Source organism: Anabrus simplex, chromosome 10 (genome assembly GCF_040414725.1).
Source record: "Anabrus simplex isolate iqAnaSimp1 chromosome 10, ASM4041472v1, whole genome shotgun sequence".
Classification (NCBI taxonomy): domain Eukaryota; kingdom Metazoa; phylum Arthropoda; class Insecta; order Orthoptera; family Tettigoniidae; genus Anabrus; species Anabrus simplex.
This window is the reverse complement of record NC_090274.1, coordinates 73,027,295-73,042,615: the sequence shown is the minus strand read 5'-3', so window position 1 is coordinate 73,042,615 and position 15,321 is coordinate 73,027,295. Positions and strand designations below refer to the sequence as shown.

Below are 15,321 nucleotides of genomic sequence, written 5' to 3'. Positions count from 1 at the left end.
CCATTGGTAATAAACTCTGTTGTCATGATCTGGCACTTTAAATTCACGAGTTGACATTTCTTTGCATGTAGACCGAAATATTCAGTTCACAGTTCTATGAGCTGCAGGTATTGATGCATTGGTCTTGAGACAGTTTTTTACTTGATTTAGAAGGACTCTGCAACAATTTGTCCAAACTTTCACAATTTTATCTTCTGTTAAGACGAGGTCTCTCACATCGTGCTGCATCAAATAAAACTCCAGTTTCTCTAAATTTTATCAAGGTGTGGACCACTTCTCGATGTGGCAAAGGTTTATTTGGAAATGTGTTCCAAAACTTTTCTTTAACAATTTCAGTGTTGCTGTTCCATTCTCGAAAATTATTCCAGTAAGAAGTTACGCTCTTCAATATCTACTTTACAATAGAAAAGTCTTTATACATCCTCCTGTTCGATGCATGTATCCATCTTTTGATGGAGTGATTTTTAATCAAACATTTTGAGCCTTCTTCAGTGAAAAAATATTAAAAGGTACATGAATTGATGTTGAAAGAGTATCATTAAAACCAAGGAGGAAGAATTATAATCTTTCAACGTCAATTCATGTACTTTTTAATAATTGTTTCATTGAAGATGGCTCAAAATGAGCCAAAACATGTTTGATTAAAAATCACTCCATCAAAAGGTGGATACATGTATTGAACAGGACAATATAATAAAAATGTTTCTAGTGTAAAGTAAAAAGTGTCAATATGGAATGATACTAATATCTTGCAACTTCAGTAGTTAACTTGTCCGCACAAAGCACCAGACTACAGATTTTAAAATTCACTGTGGCTGCGTTCCACATCCTAGCAGGTAGCGTGGGGAACTTCTCTGGCAGAACAGAGGTTGTCAAGCTGCTCATAATATTGTCATCTCAACATCACAACACACATGCAAATTACAGCTGCTGAACAATAGTTGTTCCAGATATGTACAGCTCATGGCTAGTTACTATCACTGTACAGTGCGACTTACTGGAAACTGCTAAGACTTTACTTTTGTACGGTATTTTCAAAGCCCTTTTCTTCTTGATTAGTTATGCCCAACTATGGAGCATGTTTGAATTTATTAGCACTTTTTTGGTTTCTCTTCTTCTCTTCCCAACATCTCTTCTTCCGCTCGCTGTGTTCCTTTCTACGTTGTTCAGTCCATTCTGTATTTATTTGGGTGGGCTTTACAGAAAATTTGTATTTGTGAATTAGGATTCTGAATTTTATTCTATCTTGAATGCTTTCTTCATTAATGCCAATTTCATTTAGGTCTTCACTGAACTCTTTTAGCCAATGATTGTGATTTTTCATTGATAAGGCTAAGTTTAAAATTTTCTTTGTGAGCCTCTTATGTCCATTCTATATAAGTTGATGCAAGTGTAATGGACTAGTGTAACATGGAAAGAATTCTCTAACCCATGGGTAAATAGTAGAAATATCGAGCTCAATTAGTAGGTGGTGGTGGTATTATTAAGTTATGACGTGAGGTGCGGTTAAGAAGTTGTTTACATCTATTATTATTATTATTATTTATGTAGTTATGTTCAGGCTTTATTTGGCATAAATCGTGATCGTATTATTTGTGTAACAAAACATGTGAGGTTATGTCATGACACGTCTGCTGTATGTATATTAATGTGACTTGACTTAATGTAAGAACACGTAATTAATAGTATATAATTTATTATTACCTGTAAATATGATGTATAAATCCAGTGAAATGTTGTGCAACACACGGTAAGAATCCAGAACAACACATCTTGTCACTAGAGTTGTATAGAAAATTCCATTCATTGTACATAGGTTATTGGAGACTCTACAAATCACGAGAAAACACGTCATACTTTTCTAGAAGTCTGACCGGGCAATGTATATAAAGAGGCAGTCTTGGGAGTTGTAGTTGAGTTGTTAGCAAGAGTTGCTAGTGAAAGTTGTTAGTCAAGTATGTGAACTTACGTTGTGATTTTGTTATGTTGGTGATCGGTTGACATGTTAATGTAGCAGTCTTCTTCTTCCTCTTCCTCTTCTTCTTCTTCTTCGTAGAAGTGTTTTTTCAAAATGTTGGTTTACTAATATGTGTGTAATGTGTATATAATTTGTAAATAAAATAACATACACAATTGACAGCATTTCTGTGTGTGTGTTTTTGTGACCGTAACATTGTAATCGTCATTTCCTGATTGTATCTGCGATTTTTCTGTAACTTGGTAGATTTCATGTGATTTCTTTTCATCCAAATTCCATTTTCGCACTTTGGTGTAAGATTTTCCTGAGGACTTTTCTTTCTTGTTTTTTGATCAACTTTATTTGAGATCTGCCACCAATTATTATAGTTTCAGATGCGTAAAGTGCTTCTGTTTTAACTACTGTGTTTTAATGTCATAATTTTGCCTTGTTTGATATAATCATCATAAAATATCAAAGCCGTGCTATTAACAGTGCTGATGACAGTACTTATAATTACGGTAATCATGTACAGTCGTATCATCACATAAAATTTTATTTTAAAACCAGTTTTCGGACTCTTAAGGTCCATCATCAGTGGTAAAATTATTTTTAAAACATTTGATTTTACATGAGTGTGTTGTCACATTGAGTTTTAAAGGTTAAAATAGACCCCTGTTGAAATCAACTGTAAAATAAGAAAGAGAAAGAAAACCAGTTTAAAAGTATGCACACAGTACATAAAAGAAATTTAAAAAAATAATAATGATGTAAAAAATATTATGAGATACCGTAAGAAGGGTTGGGTTATTTGCGTGTTCCGGCTGTTGTTCTAGTATTAGACAAACATTAAACTTTAAGTACAGGGCATGCTGGAAGCACATGATAATACATCACCTCAAGGTTGTGAACAATATGTTGCTTGCGACTGTTTCATTTAAAATTTTATCAGCTTCCGTTATCTGTGCCAGGAATATCTCCATGTTTTTGCGGGTATTTATTTCAAATCCATAATTACATTTAACAATTAATTTCATGTCCTCTTCGATTCCTAAAAAGTTATGATTATTGTTATAAATGTGTTCTGCAAAAGCTGAATATTTGTTGCACTTTATTGCCTTGAACTCTTTCATTTGACCCTACAAGTGCCATGCAGTATAGTCTGTAGTGCCAGGCAAATAATGTAGAAAATTACTTGTTGGAATAATAATTCATTTTAATCACTTTTAATGGACACATTTTTATAAATGATACAGCATAGTGCATTATTTGCAACATCAATACAAGTTATATAGCCTATTTCAAAACATTTTGACAGAAGTCTTCTTTTTAAATTTATTTTTTATTTTTAGATTCAAAGTTTGAGGTGTTTTTGTGAAAAAAAATGCCTAGTAAGTAACTTTTGTAATATACAATTTGTTGAAAATATCATGAACTAACATCACACAATGTTTCAGGCTTCTAAGTGTGTACCTGTGTCCTGAACACTGAAGAACATTCGAATTGAACACTACATAGAGATTCAACAATTTTTAGGTCCCTAGCCTTTAGTCACATGGCAACTTTTAAGTCCTTTGGATCTGTGATAGTGCTCTACATGTCCCCAACACTTCTCATAGCTCCCTGGACACCAGTGTGATGATCTTCCCCTCTTTCTTGTTGGACCACTTTCGCTCTTGACGTGCAAGCAATTTCGCATAGTAATGGTACTGTCTCCAGACGGTCCAGGTGATGGCTTTGGAGGAATATTAGGCCTAGCTGGGGTTTGTTTCTTTGCCAGTGTCCCCACTACTTCAACAATGTAGTCGTGACGATTCATTTGGAGGCAGATGTCTGTTGTCACAGTAGGCAATGTATGAATTTAGCATTGTCATGTCAAGCATTTTGAAGGATTTTTCTCCAGCATCTCCTTGTAGCATGTTTTGCAGCTACATGATGCACCTTCTGGTCCTTCAGGTCTACTCCACCCATGTGTTTATTGTAGTGTTTGGCAGTATGCAATGGTTTGGATACCTCCTTACCATTTTTTGCCTTTACCAACACAGTTTCAGCATGACAGGCTTTCTGGATTTCTTCTCTTTGAATCAACAAGCTAGCACCTCCCCCTTTCTATAATAGAGGACATCACCAACTTGCAGTATTGTCTTCATGAGCTCTTTAGGAAGGCCCTTAGAATTTGCTCGGACTGTTCCTGTGAGCATGACCCCTTTCTGATGGAGAACATCTGCCAACTGACACTTTGTATAGAAATTATCAGTAAACAAATGGTAACTACTTTCTGTGCCATGCTGTCTGGGTCAACTGAGGCAAAAAAAAGTACTTGCCATTGTACAGCTCAGTATGCAACACAGTTCAAACTGTTTGATGCCAAATCGAGTATGTTTCTTATCGAAACTGACTTTCAACCTGTTAGGTCGTGTTATGTACATTTAGTACGTGTTGAAGAGATGTTCAGTACAGAACAAAAATGGCCAACCGGACACCAGTGGGATCCGAACCCACAACCTCCTGACGTGAAATCGGATCCCACTGGTGTCCGGTTGGCCATTTTTGTTCTGTACTTAACATCTCTTCAACATGTACTAAATGTACATAACACGACCTAATAGGTTGAAAGTCAGTTTCAATTACAATGCGGTTGTGAAAATTCAATATTGAGTATGTTTCTTGTTTGGCATGTTCTGTATGAAAGCAACTCTATTTTTCATTCCAATCAAGGAATCCTCTAGTGAGACTTCCTGTGCAGGAATATACAATTTCTTCCACAAAGAATTTAGGAAGTCTAGCAATGGTCTCACCTTGTACCAAGAATCATACCCAGGTTCATCCTTGGAACTGCTGTGGCATTTGAATTCAAAGGTACCACTCTGTTAATTAATTGGAAGTCATTCCTAAACATTGCATTTGAAAAGAATGGCATATACTGGGAAAGTATATTGCCCCAGTGTTTCTTTTCATCCTTTTTTTTTTTTTTCTTTTGGATTTAAACCCATAATTTAAAAAATGCCTAACCACCTTTTTAGTTTTTCCTTATCTACAGATTTGAACATTTTCATTCTGAATGCTGTTCTAAGAATTCAGCAGCATAATGATTTGTTTCACTAGCTATTATCCCCAACAATTCTTCAGGTAAAAAGAGATCATATTGAATTTCTGGGATGTTAGCTTGGAAGCCAGTTTTTCTTGGCATAAAATCGATACCATTTTTACAGGCTGTGGTCCACTAACTTTCTGCCATGAGACAACTGAATGACTGATTGTATCACTGATGGAATCAACTGGATTACAATTAATAATACGATGGAGGCATTCCAGCAGTGGTATATGATCATCTTCATCATCAGGGTGTTCAAATGTTCGGACGTCCCTAAAATAGGTCATTTACGATCTACGCACTCTTATCTCCTAAAGAGGGGAGACCCCATCCCCCCCAGTGTGTTCTTGTGGTGCCGACTTCACCGTGGCAACGGAGCCTCAGCCTGCAGGAAACACTCGTCCGCATACTAGCCGATGACGCGACTACTGCTGATCTCGTCATCCGTATGTAATCCGCTTTATGTGCGAGAGTGGACTTATCAAGGGTATATAAATTACAAGTCAGGGAACGCAGGTTCCCTTTTGATTCGTTAGTAATTTTTTTGGCCTAATTCTATAATTTTTTTTAAAATTTTGTACTGCGTTTCCAAATTCCTTTGTTGAATAAATCATTTTGTTTTTTATTTTAAATTTGTTTTCCACTAATTTGTTCAGAGAGGACGTTTACCTCGTTGTACTTCCTCTTAAAACAAAAAATCACCTCCACCATCCCTAAAATCATGTATGCTGTTATCATCTTCTTCAGAATCACTGCTATTAATTTCACCGTCTTGTACATCACTAAAATCACTCTCATCTTCCAGTAAACTACTTATTCTTTCAAGATCTCCTGCAATGTTTTCAATTTGGTCAGTCATATCTGTTTACAATGACCACATGGCCCACGCATCTTCACCCTCACCGAGTAAATACAACAGAAATGCATATCCTATTAGAGTACGAGCTTAACTGAACACAATCACGAAACTTCCTCGTCACCATCTGCTTCCAAGAATTGCGAAAAGAAGATGTCTGAAAACACGCACGTAGCCAGGGTCAATTTTTTCGGGCCTGGCACAACAACGCAAACGGAAGAGTAGAAAATTCGACTCTTGACACTTGTAGGGTTAAAGCTCAGCCAGTCCTTGCTATATAAAACATTTTTGATATAGTTATTTTATTGTATCTGTTCCATGTAATTTTGTATGCTCTTTGAAGTTTTACAATTCTTTCTTTGTTAGCGAGCCCTTGCTGGCAAGATGTAGTGTTTACAGTGCGCTATGTCTTGTGGTATGGGCTAGAGCGATTTGTTACTTTCATTGACCTGTCTCAGTCTCATCCTTGGCTTTGACAATATGAAAGTGACCGAGGTATGAGCGATGCTACTGTAAGTAATACCATTCCTTATGCAGCCAGTCCCTGTTATGATTGGTGTGAAAATATCACCCATAGTCGGTTGGTGCATGCATTCCAGTGGGATTGGCAGACTGATTTGCAATAGCAACTTCAATGGTTGATTGTTGAAACCTGATCTAGTCCCTTCCAAATACTTTGTCTGTTATGCATTGAATATTTTAAACCAGATTAGTTATTGCTGTGGAATGCTGTTGATAATTTTTTCTGTCAGGCATGATAACTTTATTATTACAGTCTGACATGTTTCTTCATTTCGTGATGGATTTCCCCCCCCTTCATACCCCTTAAACCAAACCCCATGGCACTACACCCCTTGAAGGGCCTTGGCCTACCAAGCGACCGCTGCTCAGCCCGTAGGCCTGCAGCACAACGAATCCTCTCAGCATTATTCTTGGCTTTCGAGACCAGGGCCGCTATCTCACCGTCAGATAGCTCCTCAATTCTAATCACGTAGGCTGAGTGGACCTCGAACCAGCCCTCAAGTCTAGGTAAAAATCCCTGACCTGGCCGGGAATCGAACCCGGGGCCTTCGGGTAAGAGGCAGGCACGCTACCCCTACACCATGGGGCTGGGCCCTTTATATCCCTTGCCTATGGTAAACTAAGCTTTCTCTTTCATCTACAGCTTTTCTTGCTAGCTTTACTAAAATGTTTGTTTATTTATTTCATTTTTATTTTATAGCCAACATAGAACTTCTTTAGTCAGGTTTATAGAGGATTTTCTTCTTTCTGTCAGCCCAATACTGTTTCATCGTTTCTGAACGTAATTTTCTTTCTGCTTCTGGAATCACTCTTCCTATTCTCCGCTTGTTGATCGTCTGTAGTCTAATGTGTTTATCTTTCAATATCTTGAGTGTATTTGTTTTGTATTTTAAATCTTGTATTGTAGTATGTAACTCTCTCATGTCTTCTTTTAAGTTTTGTGATCCATCTAATATTATTCTTACTCATACTCTTCCATAATTTTTCTTTCATTTTTCTACCGATTCTATTTTCTGGTGACCATATTAGATGCCCTAAGAATGATATTCATTATATTAGTTCCTTTTTCCTTGTACTAGTCACAGGTTCTATTTCTTGACAAACTCTTTCGTTGGAAGCTAGTCTCCAGACTCCATTAACTTGATAATTTTTATTTAAACAGGTTCTCACTATTCTCCTTTCTAACTTCAGTACTGTATCTATTGCAGCTGTGTTTGGTGTTTTGAATAATACTTCACATGCATTTGTAATTTGTGGCTGAGTGACTGTTTTGTAGTGTTTCAGTTTGGTTGCTATTCAGAGAGACTTTTTATTATATGTATTCTTTGTGCCGTGCTGTGCTGTAACCAGTTTATCTATTCTATTTTGCCATGCTGGTTTCTCGTTCAGGTTGTATGTGATTAATTCACCTAAATATTTAATTTTTTTACATTTTTTTTATTTCTTGGTCTCCCCGCTTAATTTTGTTTGCAAGCTGAAGTTGAGTTAGCATAATTTCTGGGTTTATTATTATTTTTTTTTTCCAAATGAAATTTTCAAACCAATATTTTGAGCTATTTCTTGTAAAGATTTTATTGGTTGTTTTGTTTCCTGAATAACATTGGCCAGAAGAGCTAGATCGTCAGCAATTCCTAGACAGTTCAAATGTATGTTATCCTTCTTGGTTATCCTTTTTTTGAGTTGTTCTTGTACCATTCCCTCATAACGTAACTCTAGTGCATGGTTAAAACGACGAGGTGACAATCCGTCACCCTGTCTTAAACCAGTTGTTACCAAGAATGGTTCAGAAAGTTCTCCTCTGAACTTAATTTTATAAATTGTATTATTTAGAGTAAGTTCAATCAATTTGATTAGCTTTAGATGAAGTCTGAAATGTCTTACATTTTTTAATGATGATGGTCTGTAGATGGAGTCATCAGCTTTCTTGAAATCTATAAACCTTATTAAAAGGGGCTTGTTTTGTTTTATTTAATATGCCATGACTAGCTTCGAAGTTATTATTTGTTCAGAGCAACTTCTCCAAGGTCTGAAGCCTCTGTGGTATTCACCTAACTCTTGATCAAGTTGTTCCGATTATATAGTATCTTAAAGAAAATCTTATATGTGCAGTCAAGGATGGAAATACCTCTATAGTTGTCTGGATTACTTCTTTCACCTTTCTTATGAATTGGATTAATTATAGTTGTTGTACATTGTTCTGGGAATTTTTCTGGTATCCGAATCTTATCAGTTTATTGATTTTTTATTTTGCTTTCTCTCTATAGAGTGTCACCACGAGAATGAGATCAGGGCTCGAGATCCCATCAGATGTCGTGAATGTGGCTACCGTATCATGTACAAGAAGAGGACAAAACGATTGGTCGTGTTCGATGCTCGTTGAAGTTGAAAACTGTCTCCAGAACTTTATTAAATGGCCTATAAACTTGGTTTTCTAGTGAAAGTCATTAACATCTTTTAACCTAAGTTACAAGAAACATTGCACCTCAAGTTGCTGTGAATACACTTGTGTGTGTCACTAAAACAAGCAACATTAGTTACATGAGACTTTTCAAAAAGAAATATATAATGATAATCTTTTGTGATGTGTAGGACTATATGACTTGTATACAATACTATTAAAAATTAGGATATTTGAATTTCTGATTTAAAGTGGCATCAGGAAAGAAAAAGGAAAAAAATGAATGTGTAAAATTTGTTTCTTCCTGTAGTTTTGGTAGTCTGGATTGTATTAAAATTTGTGTAATTGTAAAATATTTTGTTTATCCAACTGCATGATGTGTCTGTTGTTATTGACCATATCACACACTCCCACTACATGAGCAGACTAAATGCAACCTTTACCTCCTGGAACTTAAGGGGATTTTTTCTTTGTTGTGTTTGTATGAATATTTAGGTATTTAGTTCCCTGAAATTATTATTACCATGCCAGAAGTGAATAATGTATTCATACCAACATTATCTGTGATACACTTTCTGTAGTATACATATATTATGTATTGAAAGCTAAAAATCATTTTTTCGTGACTCTAAACCTTTCCCTACTGATGGTACTTTAACCCATATGTGCCCACTGTCAATATTTGTCGACGTTAATATCTGAATATTGTCGATCTTATATCGGTAAACCTAAATAATATTTTTGAGGTGCATTGTTTACAGTTCATAGTTTGATACTTATTGCACAGCACGAAAACAAGAATCGCTCGTTTTCGCGCCTTATATCGTGGGTGCGTATGAAATATCATTCCGTATACACTCGAGGATGACGCTTCCACCGCGGTGAGTAATATTTTCTTATAATATTGTTACAGTTGAAAGTAAGATCGGACTGTTGTGGTAAACATAATAACGAAACATGCCTTTAACAGATTTTGAATTCATTTATGGCTGATTTATAGTTGCTTTTGTCTAGCAGAGCAAAAAATTTCCACATCGACATATGTCGACAGTGGGCGCGAATGGGACTGCCTCAGTACTGATATACAATTTTCATTTATTCTTCTCAGAGTGACCGTCGAGCAGAACGTAATCATCCTAGAGGAATCACAAAACATCCTAGATGCTAATATATACATAGAACAACCTGAAAATGCTTTCCATAGTGACGGGGATAGCGATGATGATGATGAGTCTTGTGGTGATATTTACAGACTCTCTGGTAATCAACTCCGGGCTGATGCTGAACTAGAGTGTACAAAAATAAGTGAAAATGGTACAATGGTAATGCTGAAATGAAATACATAACAGTAACTCAGCCAGCATGTATAATTCTGCATAATATGCACATGGGAAGCATCGATCAATTGGATCAAAATGTATCTTGTTACCGCATCAGCATCAAAAATAAGAAATGGTACTGGCATCTAATTGTGTTCCTTCTGAACGTCTCCATGGATAATGCATGGCAACTTTACCGTTTGACCCCAATTTAGACCTTCTCGGCTTCACACGCTACATCGTTAGGGCATATATCCTATCTCGTGCCGCTACGCGTCCTAACGCGTGAAGACCGAGTACGAAAGTATCTTCACGCGTGTTGCCAGAAGTGCGTTCCGATGGGGTATCCCACTACCTCGAAACAAGAGGGAAGCAAGTGCGGTGCGCTCACTGTGGTAAAGCTACCAGGAAACAGTGCAAAAATGTAACGTTGGCCGCCACGTCCTTTGCTTCAAGTCATTTCACTCACGCTAAAAAGACTGGTTGAAGAGAAGCAGAATGTAACCTCAAAACGCAGACTAAACTGTTTTGAAAATCTACTCGTAGTTTTCCTTTTTTGCTGTTTTCAGAGTGATCATACTTGCTCAAAATTTTGTATTGTGTGTATAACAAGTACTATAAACATACGAATATTGTCCTTTTGTTTTGAAACAGTATGCATTCTAAATTGGGACGAAACTGTTCCACATTTACGTTTTGAATAAAGTTTTTTAAATATTTTCTGCTTATTCAACACTTATGTGACTGATATTCTCTAACTGATTAATTATTACATTCATGTAAGCTTAAAATGCGAAGAAAAGTGTGGTGTTTTTTTTTTTAGCATGTCTCTTACCCTACCCGTTCATGCTCACTGTCAACATATGTCGACACGGCTATCTCCTATTTTTCGCCAACACTTTTGTCATAGGATTAATGGGCAAGAACTTACATATTATTAACATCTATTGTCCCCCAGACATTTTCATTTCCAAACCACAATGGTCTAAATTTTATTCCCAATTTGATAATTTGTCGCATGTTAAAGTCAACATACACTGTGGGGAAGTGTTATGAACATCTCTAAGGGCAGTCACCTCCTAACGGCCTCCCACCAGCATGTTTTAAGTGTATCAAGTATAGGATCACGTAGAAAGGCCGCATAGTTAAATGTGACTTGCAACCGATAACGTCCCTTGCGTGATATGGACTTGACATAAATATCCTTATCATAAAACATGCGCCCTAAAGCCACAGAGTGCAACTGACCGATGTTTTTACCATTGTCGGATTCAACAAACACGATAAATGGGCCATAATATGAGGCTGGATAGTACTCTTGTTGAACGATGGGTGGGGTCGGTTGACTATCGTTTTCTCCCTGATTATAGTTGGTTGCACTTGTTGGGAATTCTCGGAGGGGGATTCACAATTGCGTCTTCATCCATATTCACTATTTCTTCATGACTCACAAGTAAGGGTAAATTAACGGGCGGGTCAGTCCCTCCACTGGAGGCCGCCATCACTCACATGTAGTACGACGAAGATACAGTATATGTGTTACAAAACACGCACCGGTCAGCACTAAACTCAACACCGTATTCACACGAGACAACCTACTTGCAGCGTTGCTCAGTAAGAACTCATGCCAAGTTGTTCTTCTCGTTTTATTTGCTGGATTTCCATCAACGCAGGCATAGTGACCGGACTATCGAATGAATGAAAAATACCGAATTATTCGATAGTCGTCAACTACCGTTACAAACGATTGTTCCCGTTTGCATTCGGTTTTTCATTCGGACCGCAAATTCCAATTGTTTCCACTAGTCAGCGCTAAAATCGGCCTCCACTTTCGTTATAGAGTGAAGTCGGAGTCTTTTATTATTATAAATGAATAGTTATCTGACTCAAAGTTGAATAATGATAAGTGCAGTTTTATTAATGTGCACTTTGTCAATAGATAATCATATTATAGTTTTTATAAATACTTTCCACATACTAACAATGAACCTCTAATGATTGAACATTAACCTTAAATGAATGGAATTAATTTAAAATTAATATATGCATAATTACTTGGTTCTAAGAAAATGTATTTTCGTTTAGTTTAGTTGCTGTATTCACATTACTTTAATACGTGGTGTCATTACAACAAGGTGTAAACCTAACCTTCGTCTGAAATTACCAAACATTTGTTATTTTATGAACAGACGATCTTACATTCATTAACTTGTAGTTAGGGACACAAAAATATATTTTATTTAAAATGAAACGTAATGACCACATCTACTTTAATCGGGACATTTTATCTTATTTTATAGACCAACGTGGGTATTTCAGTTTCCAATCACTTCACTCGAAAATTGTGTAACGTTTGTTACTGGTCTCAATATTTCCGCTTATATCACTACTAACAAAAGAAACACATTAAAATAATCGGTAATTTAATACAACAATCCACATTTCGGTAGTTACTAGCAAATGACTTATTACTAGTTACTAATACTACCGCAGTATAAAACGTATATTACTACTTTATAACCGACTAGCAAGATACCCGTGCTTCGCTACGGTATTATACCGAACTTTATAATTTAATGCTTAACGTTTTATATATAATCCGCCAAAATTCGTGATCTTACTCGTTTTCTGAGAGATTACGGTGAAGTTTCTCCCATTTTACAATCTTTCTTTCCAGCAATCGATTTCGTACTTCCCGAGCTAGGTCCAGATATGCCACCCGGTCAATTGGGTCCCTAAATCTTTGTCATCTTTTCCTATAAGCATTTTTATACACTGACTGACAGAGCAAATGCAACACCAAGAAGGAGTGGTCAGAACTTTATGCCAATTGCAGGGTAGACTGACGTCACTGAGGTATGCTCATGATGTGAAATGCGCCGCTGTGCTGCGCACGTAGCGAACGATAAATGGGACACGGCGTTGGCGAATGGCCCACTTCGTACCGTGATTTCTCAACCGACAGTCATTGTAGAACGTGTTGTCGTGTGCCACAGGACACGTGTATAGCTAAGAATGCCAGGCCGCCGTCAACGGAGGCATTTCCAGCAGACAGACGACTTTACGAGGGGTATGGTGATCGGGATGAGAAGGGCAGGTTGGTCGCTTCGTCAAATCGCAGCCGATACCCATAGGGATGTGTCCACGGTGCAGCGCCTGTGGCGAAGATGGTTGGCGCAGGGACATGTGGCACGTGCGAGGGGTCCAGGCGCAGCCCGAGTGACGTCAGCACGCGAGGATCGGCGCATCCGCCGCCAAGCGGTGGCAGCCCCGCACGCCACGTCAACTGCCATTCTTCAGCATGTGCAAGACACCCTGGCTGTTCCAATATCGACCAGAACAATTTTCCGTCGATTGGTTGAAGGAGGCCTGCACTCCCGGCGTCCGCTCATAAGACTACCATTGACTCCACAGCATAGACGTGCACGCCTGGCATGGTGCCGGGCTAGAGCGACTTGGATGAGGGAATGGCGGAACGTCGTGTTCTCCGATGAGTCACGCTTCTGTTCTGTCAGTGATAGTCACCGCAGACGAGTGTGGCGTCGGCGGGGAGAAAGGTCAAATCCGGTAGTAACTGTGGAGCGCCCTACCGCTAGAGAACGCGGCATCATGGTTTGGGGCGCTATTGCGTATGATTCCACGTCACCTCTAGTGCGTATTCAACGCACGTTAAATGCCCACCGCTACGTGCAGCATGTGCTGCGGCCGGTGGCACTCCCGTACCTTCAGGGGCTGCCCAATGCTCTGTTTCAGCAGGATAATGCCCGCCCGCCCACACACTGCTCGCATCTCCCAACAGGCTCTACGAGGTGTTACAGATGCTTCCGTGGCCAGCGTACTCTCCGGATCTCTCACCAATCGAACACGTGTGGGATTTCATTGGACGCCGTTTGCAAACTCTGCCCCAGCCTCGTACGGACGACCAACTGTGGCAAATGGTTGACAGAGAATGGGAACCATCCCTCAGGACACCATCCGCACTCTTATTGACTCTGTACCTCGACGTGTTTCTGCGTGCATCGCCGCTCGCGGTGGTCCTACATCCTACTGAGTCGATGCCGTGCGCATTGTGTAACCTGCATATCGGTTTGAAATAAACATCAATTATTCGTCCGTGCCGTCTCTGTTTTTCCCCAACTTTCATCCCTTTCGAACCACTCCTTCTTGGTGTTGCATTTGCTCTGTCAGTCAGTGTATGATGAAATCGTTGAGGAGATCCGGCGTGGTGTCGTCTCGGGTGCCTTGGCAGTACTGAACCCGCGGCCGGACTAGAATCCTAGTCATTACTCGGCCAGGACCCGTTTCCAGCACAATCCGCACATTATGACGACGGACCAGAATATTATTATTATTATTATTATTATTTGTGTTCTGGACCCCACAGCAAGATGCAAGACTGCTACCTGGCGGTAAATTACATCTGCTGCCATTGTCATTGCTGACAATGTGACCAGCACCATCGTCGCGCGTAGGCAAGTGCGCGAGATTTCTGACGACACGAGTGATATACTTCCGTGCATTATTGACCTTATTATATAGGTGAACAATTGCACGGTCACTATCATTCCTGTCGTTTATTTCAAATGTGTTTAAAGGTTTATTTATATGCCAGGATAATCTACAGTAATCTAACATTTCGTTCTCCAAATGAAAAGATGGTTCTTGAAAACGAAACTACGAAAGATTAAAATGAGTTTATGATCAGTAAAAGGACGTTATGAACAGTAAAATCAATTGGTCTCAACTCGTTTTTCACCCCACCGCCGTTAAGTTTATTTAACCCCTCCCCCCCAAAAAAGAAGGCGTGTTCCTTTATGTTTAAAGGAGATGCCAAATACCAGTGCTCACGCCTGTTAAATTCAGAACCGAGATATAAGTATCCCCAAAAATGAATTCACTTTTTCTTAACTTCCTTTCACGCCCGCGCCCCCTTAATGTGAATTTTCCAGCAAAAAATACTCGTTTCTTTAATAGTAAAGGATCTTCTAAATACCAATTATCACGACTAAGATTTTCAGTGTTTGAGATATGTGTCCTCATAAAAGGAATTCAACTCCTTTTCACCCCCACTCCCCAAGATGATTTCCCCACAAAACGCTTTTTTTGTTTTTAAAGGGGATTCAAATATCAATTTTCACGTCTGTAACAACTTTAGTTTTTATTAGATGTAAGTAT

General features: G+C 38.5%; 1 protein-coding gene across 2 annotated transcripts in view; it reads left to right on the top strand.

The window, feature by feature from the left end:
- The window catches only part of Polr2K (DNA-directed RNA polymerases I, II, and III subunit Rpb12), a 39,640-nt gene extending 30,439 nt beyond the window's left edge, over window positions 1-9,201 (top strand). For both annotated transcript variants that reach the window (XM_067154985.2, XM_067154986.2), the window contains exon 3: window positions 8,694-9,201. In XM_067154985.2, coding sequence (XP_067011086.1) covers window positions 8,694-8,809 — 116 coding nt within the window. In that variant the 3' untranslated portion in view covers window positions 8,810-9,201. The remainder of the gene's footprint in view (window positions 1-8,693) is intronic.
- The last annotated feature ends 6,120 nt before the right edge of the window (window positions 9,202-15,321 follow it).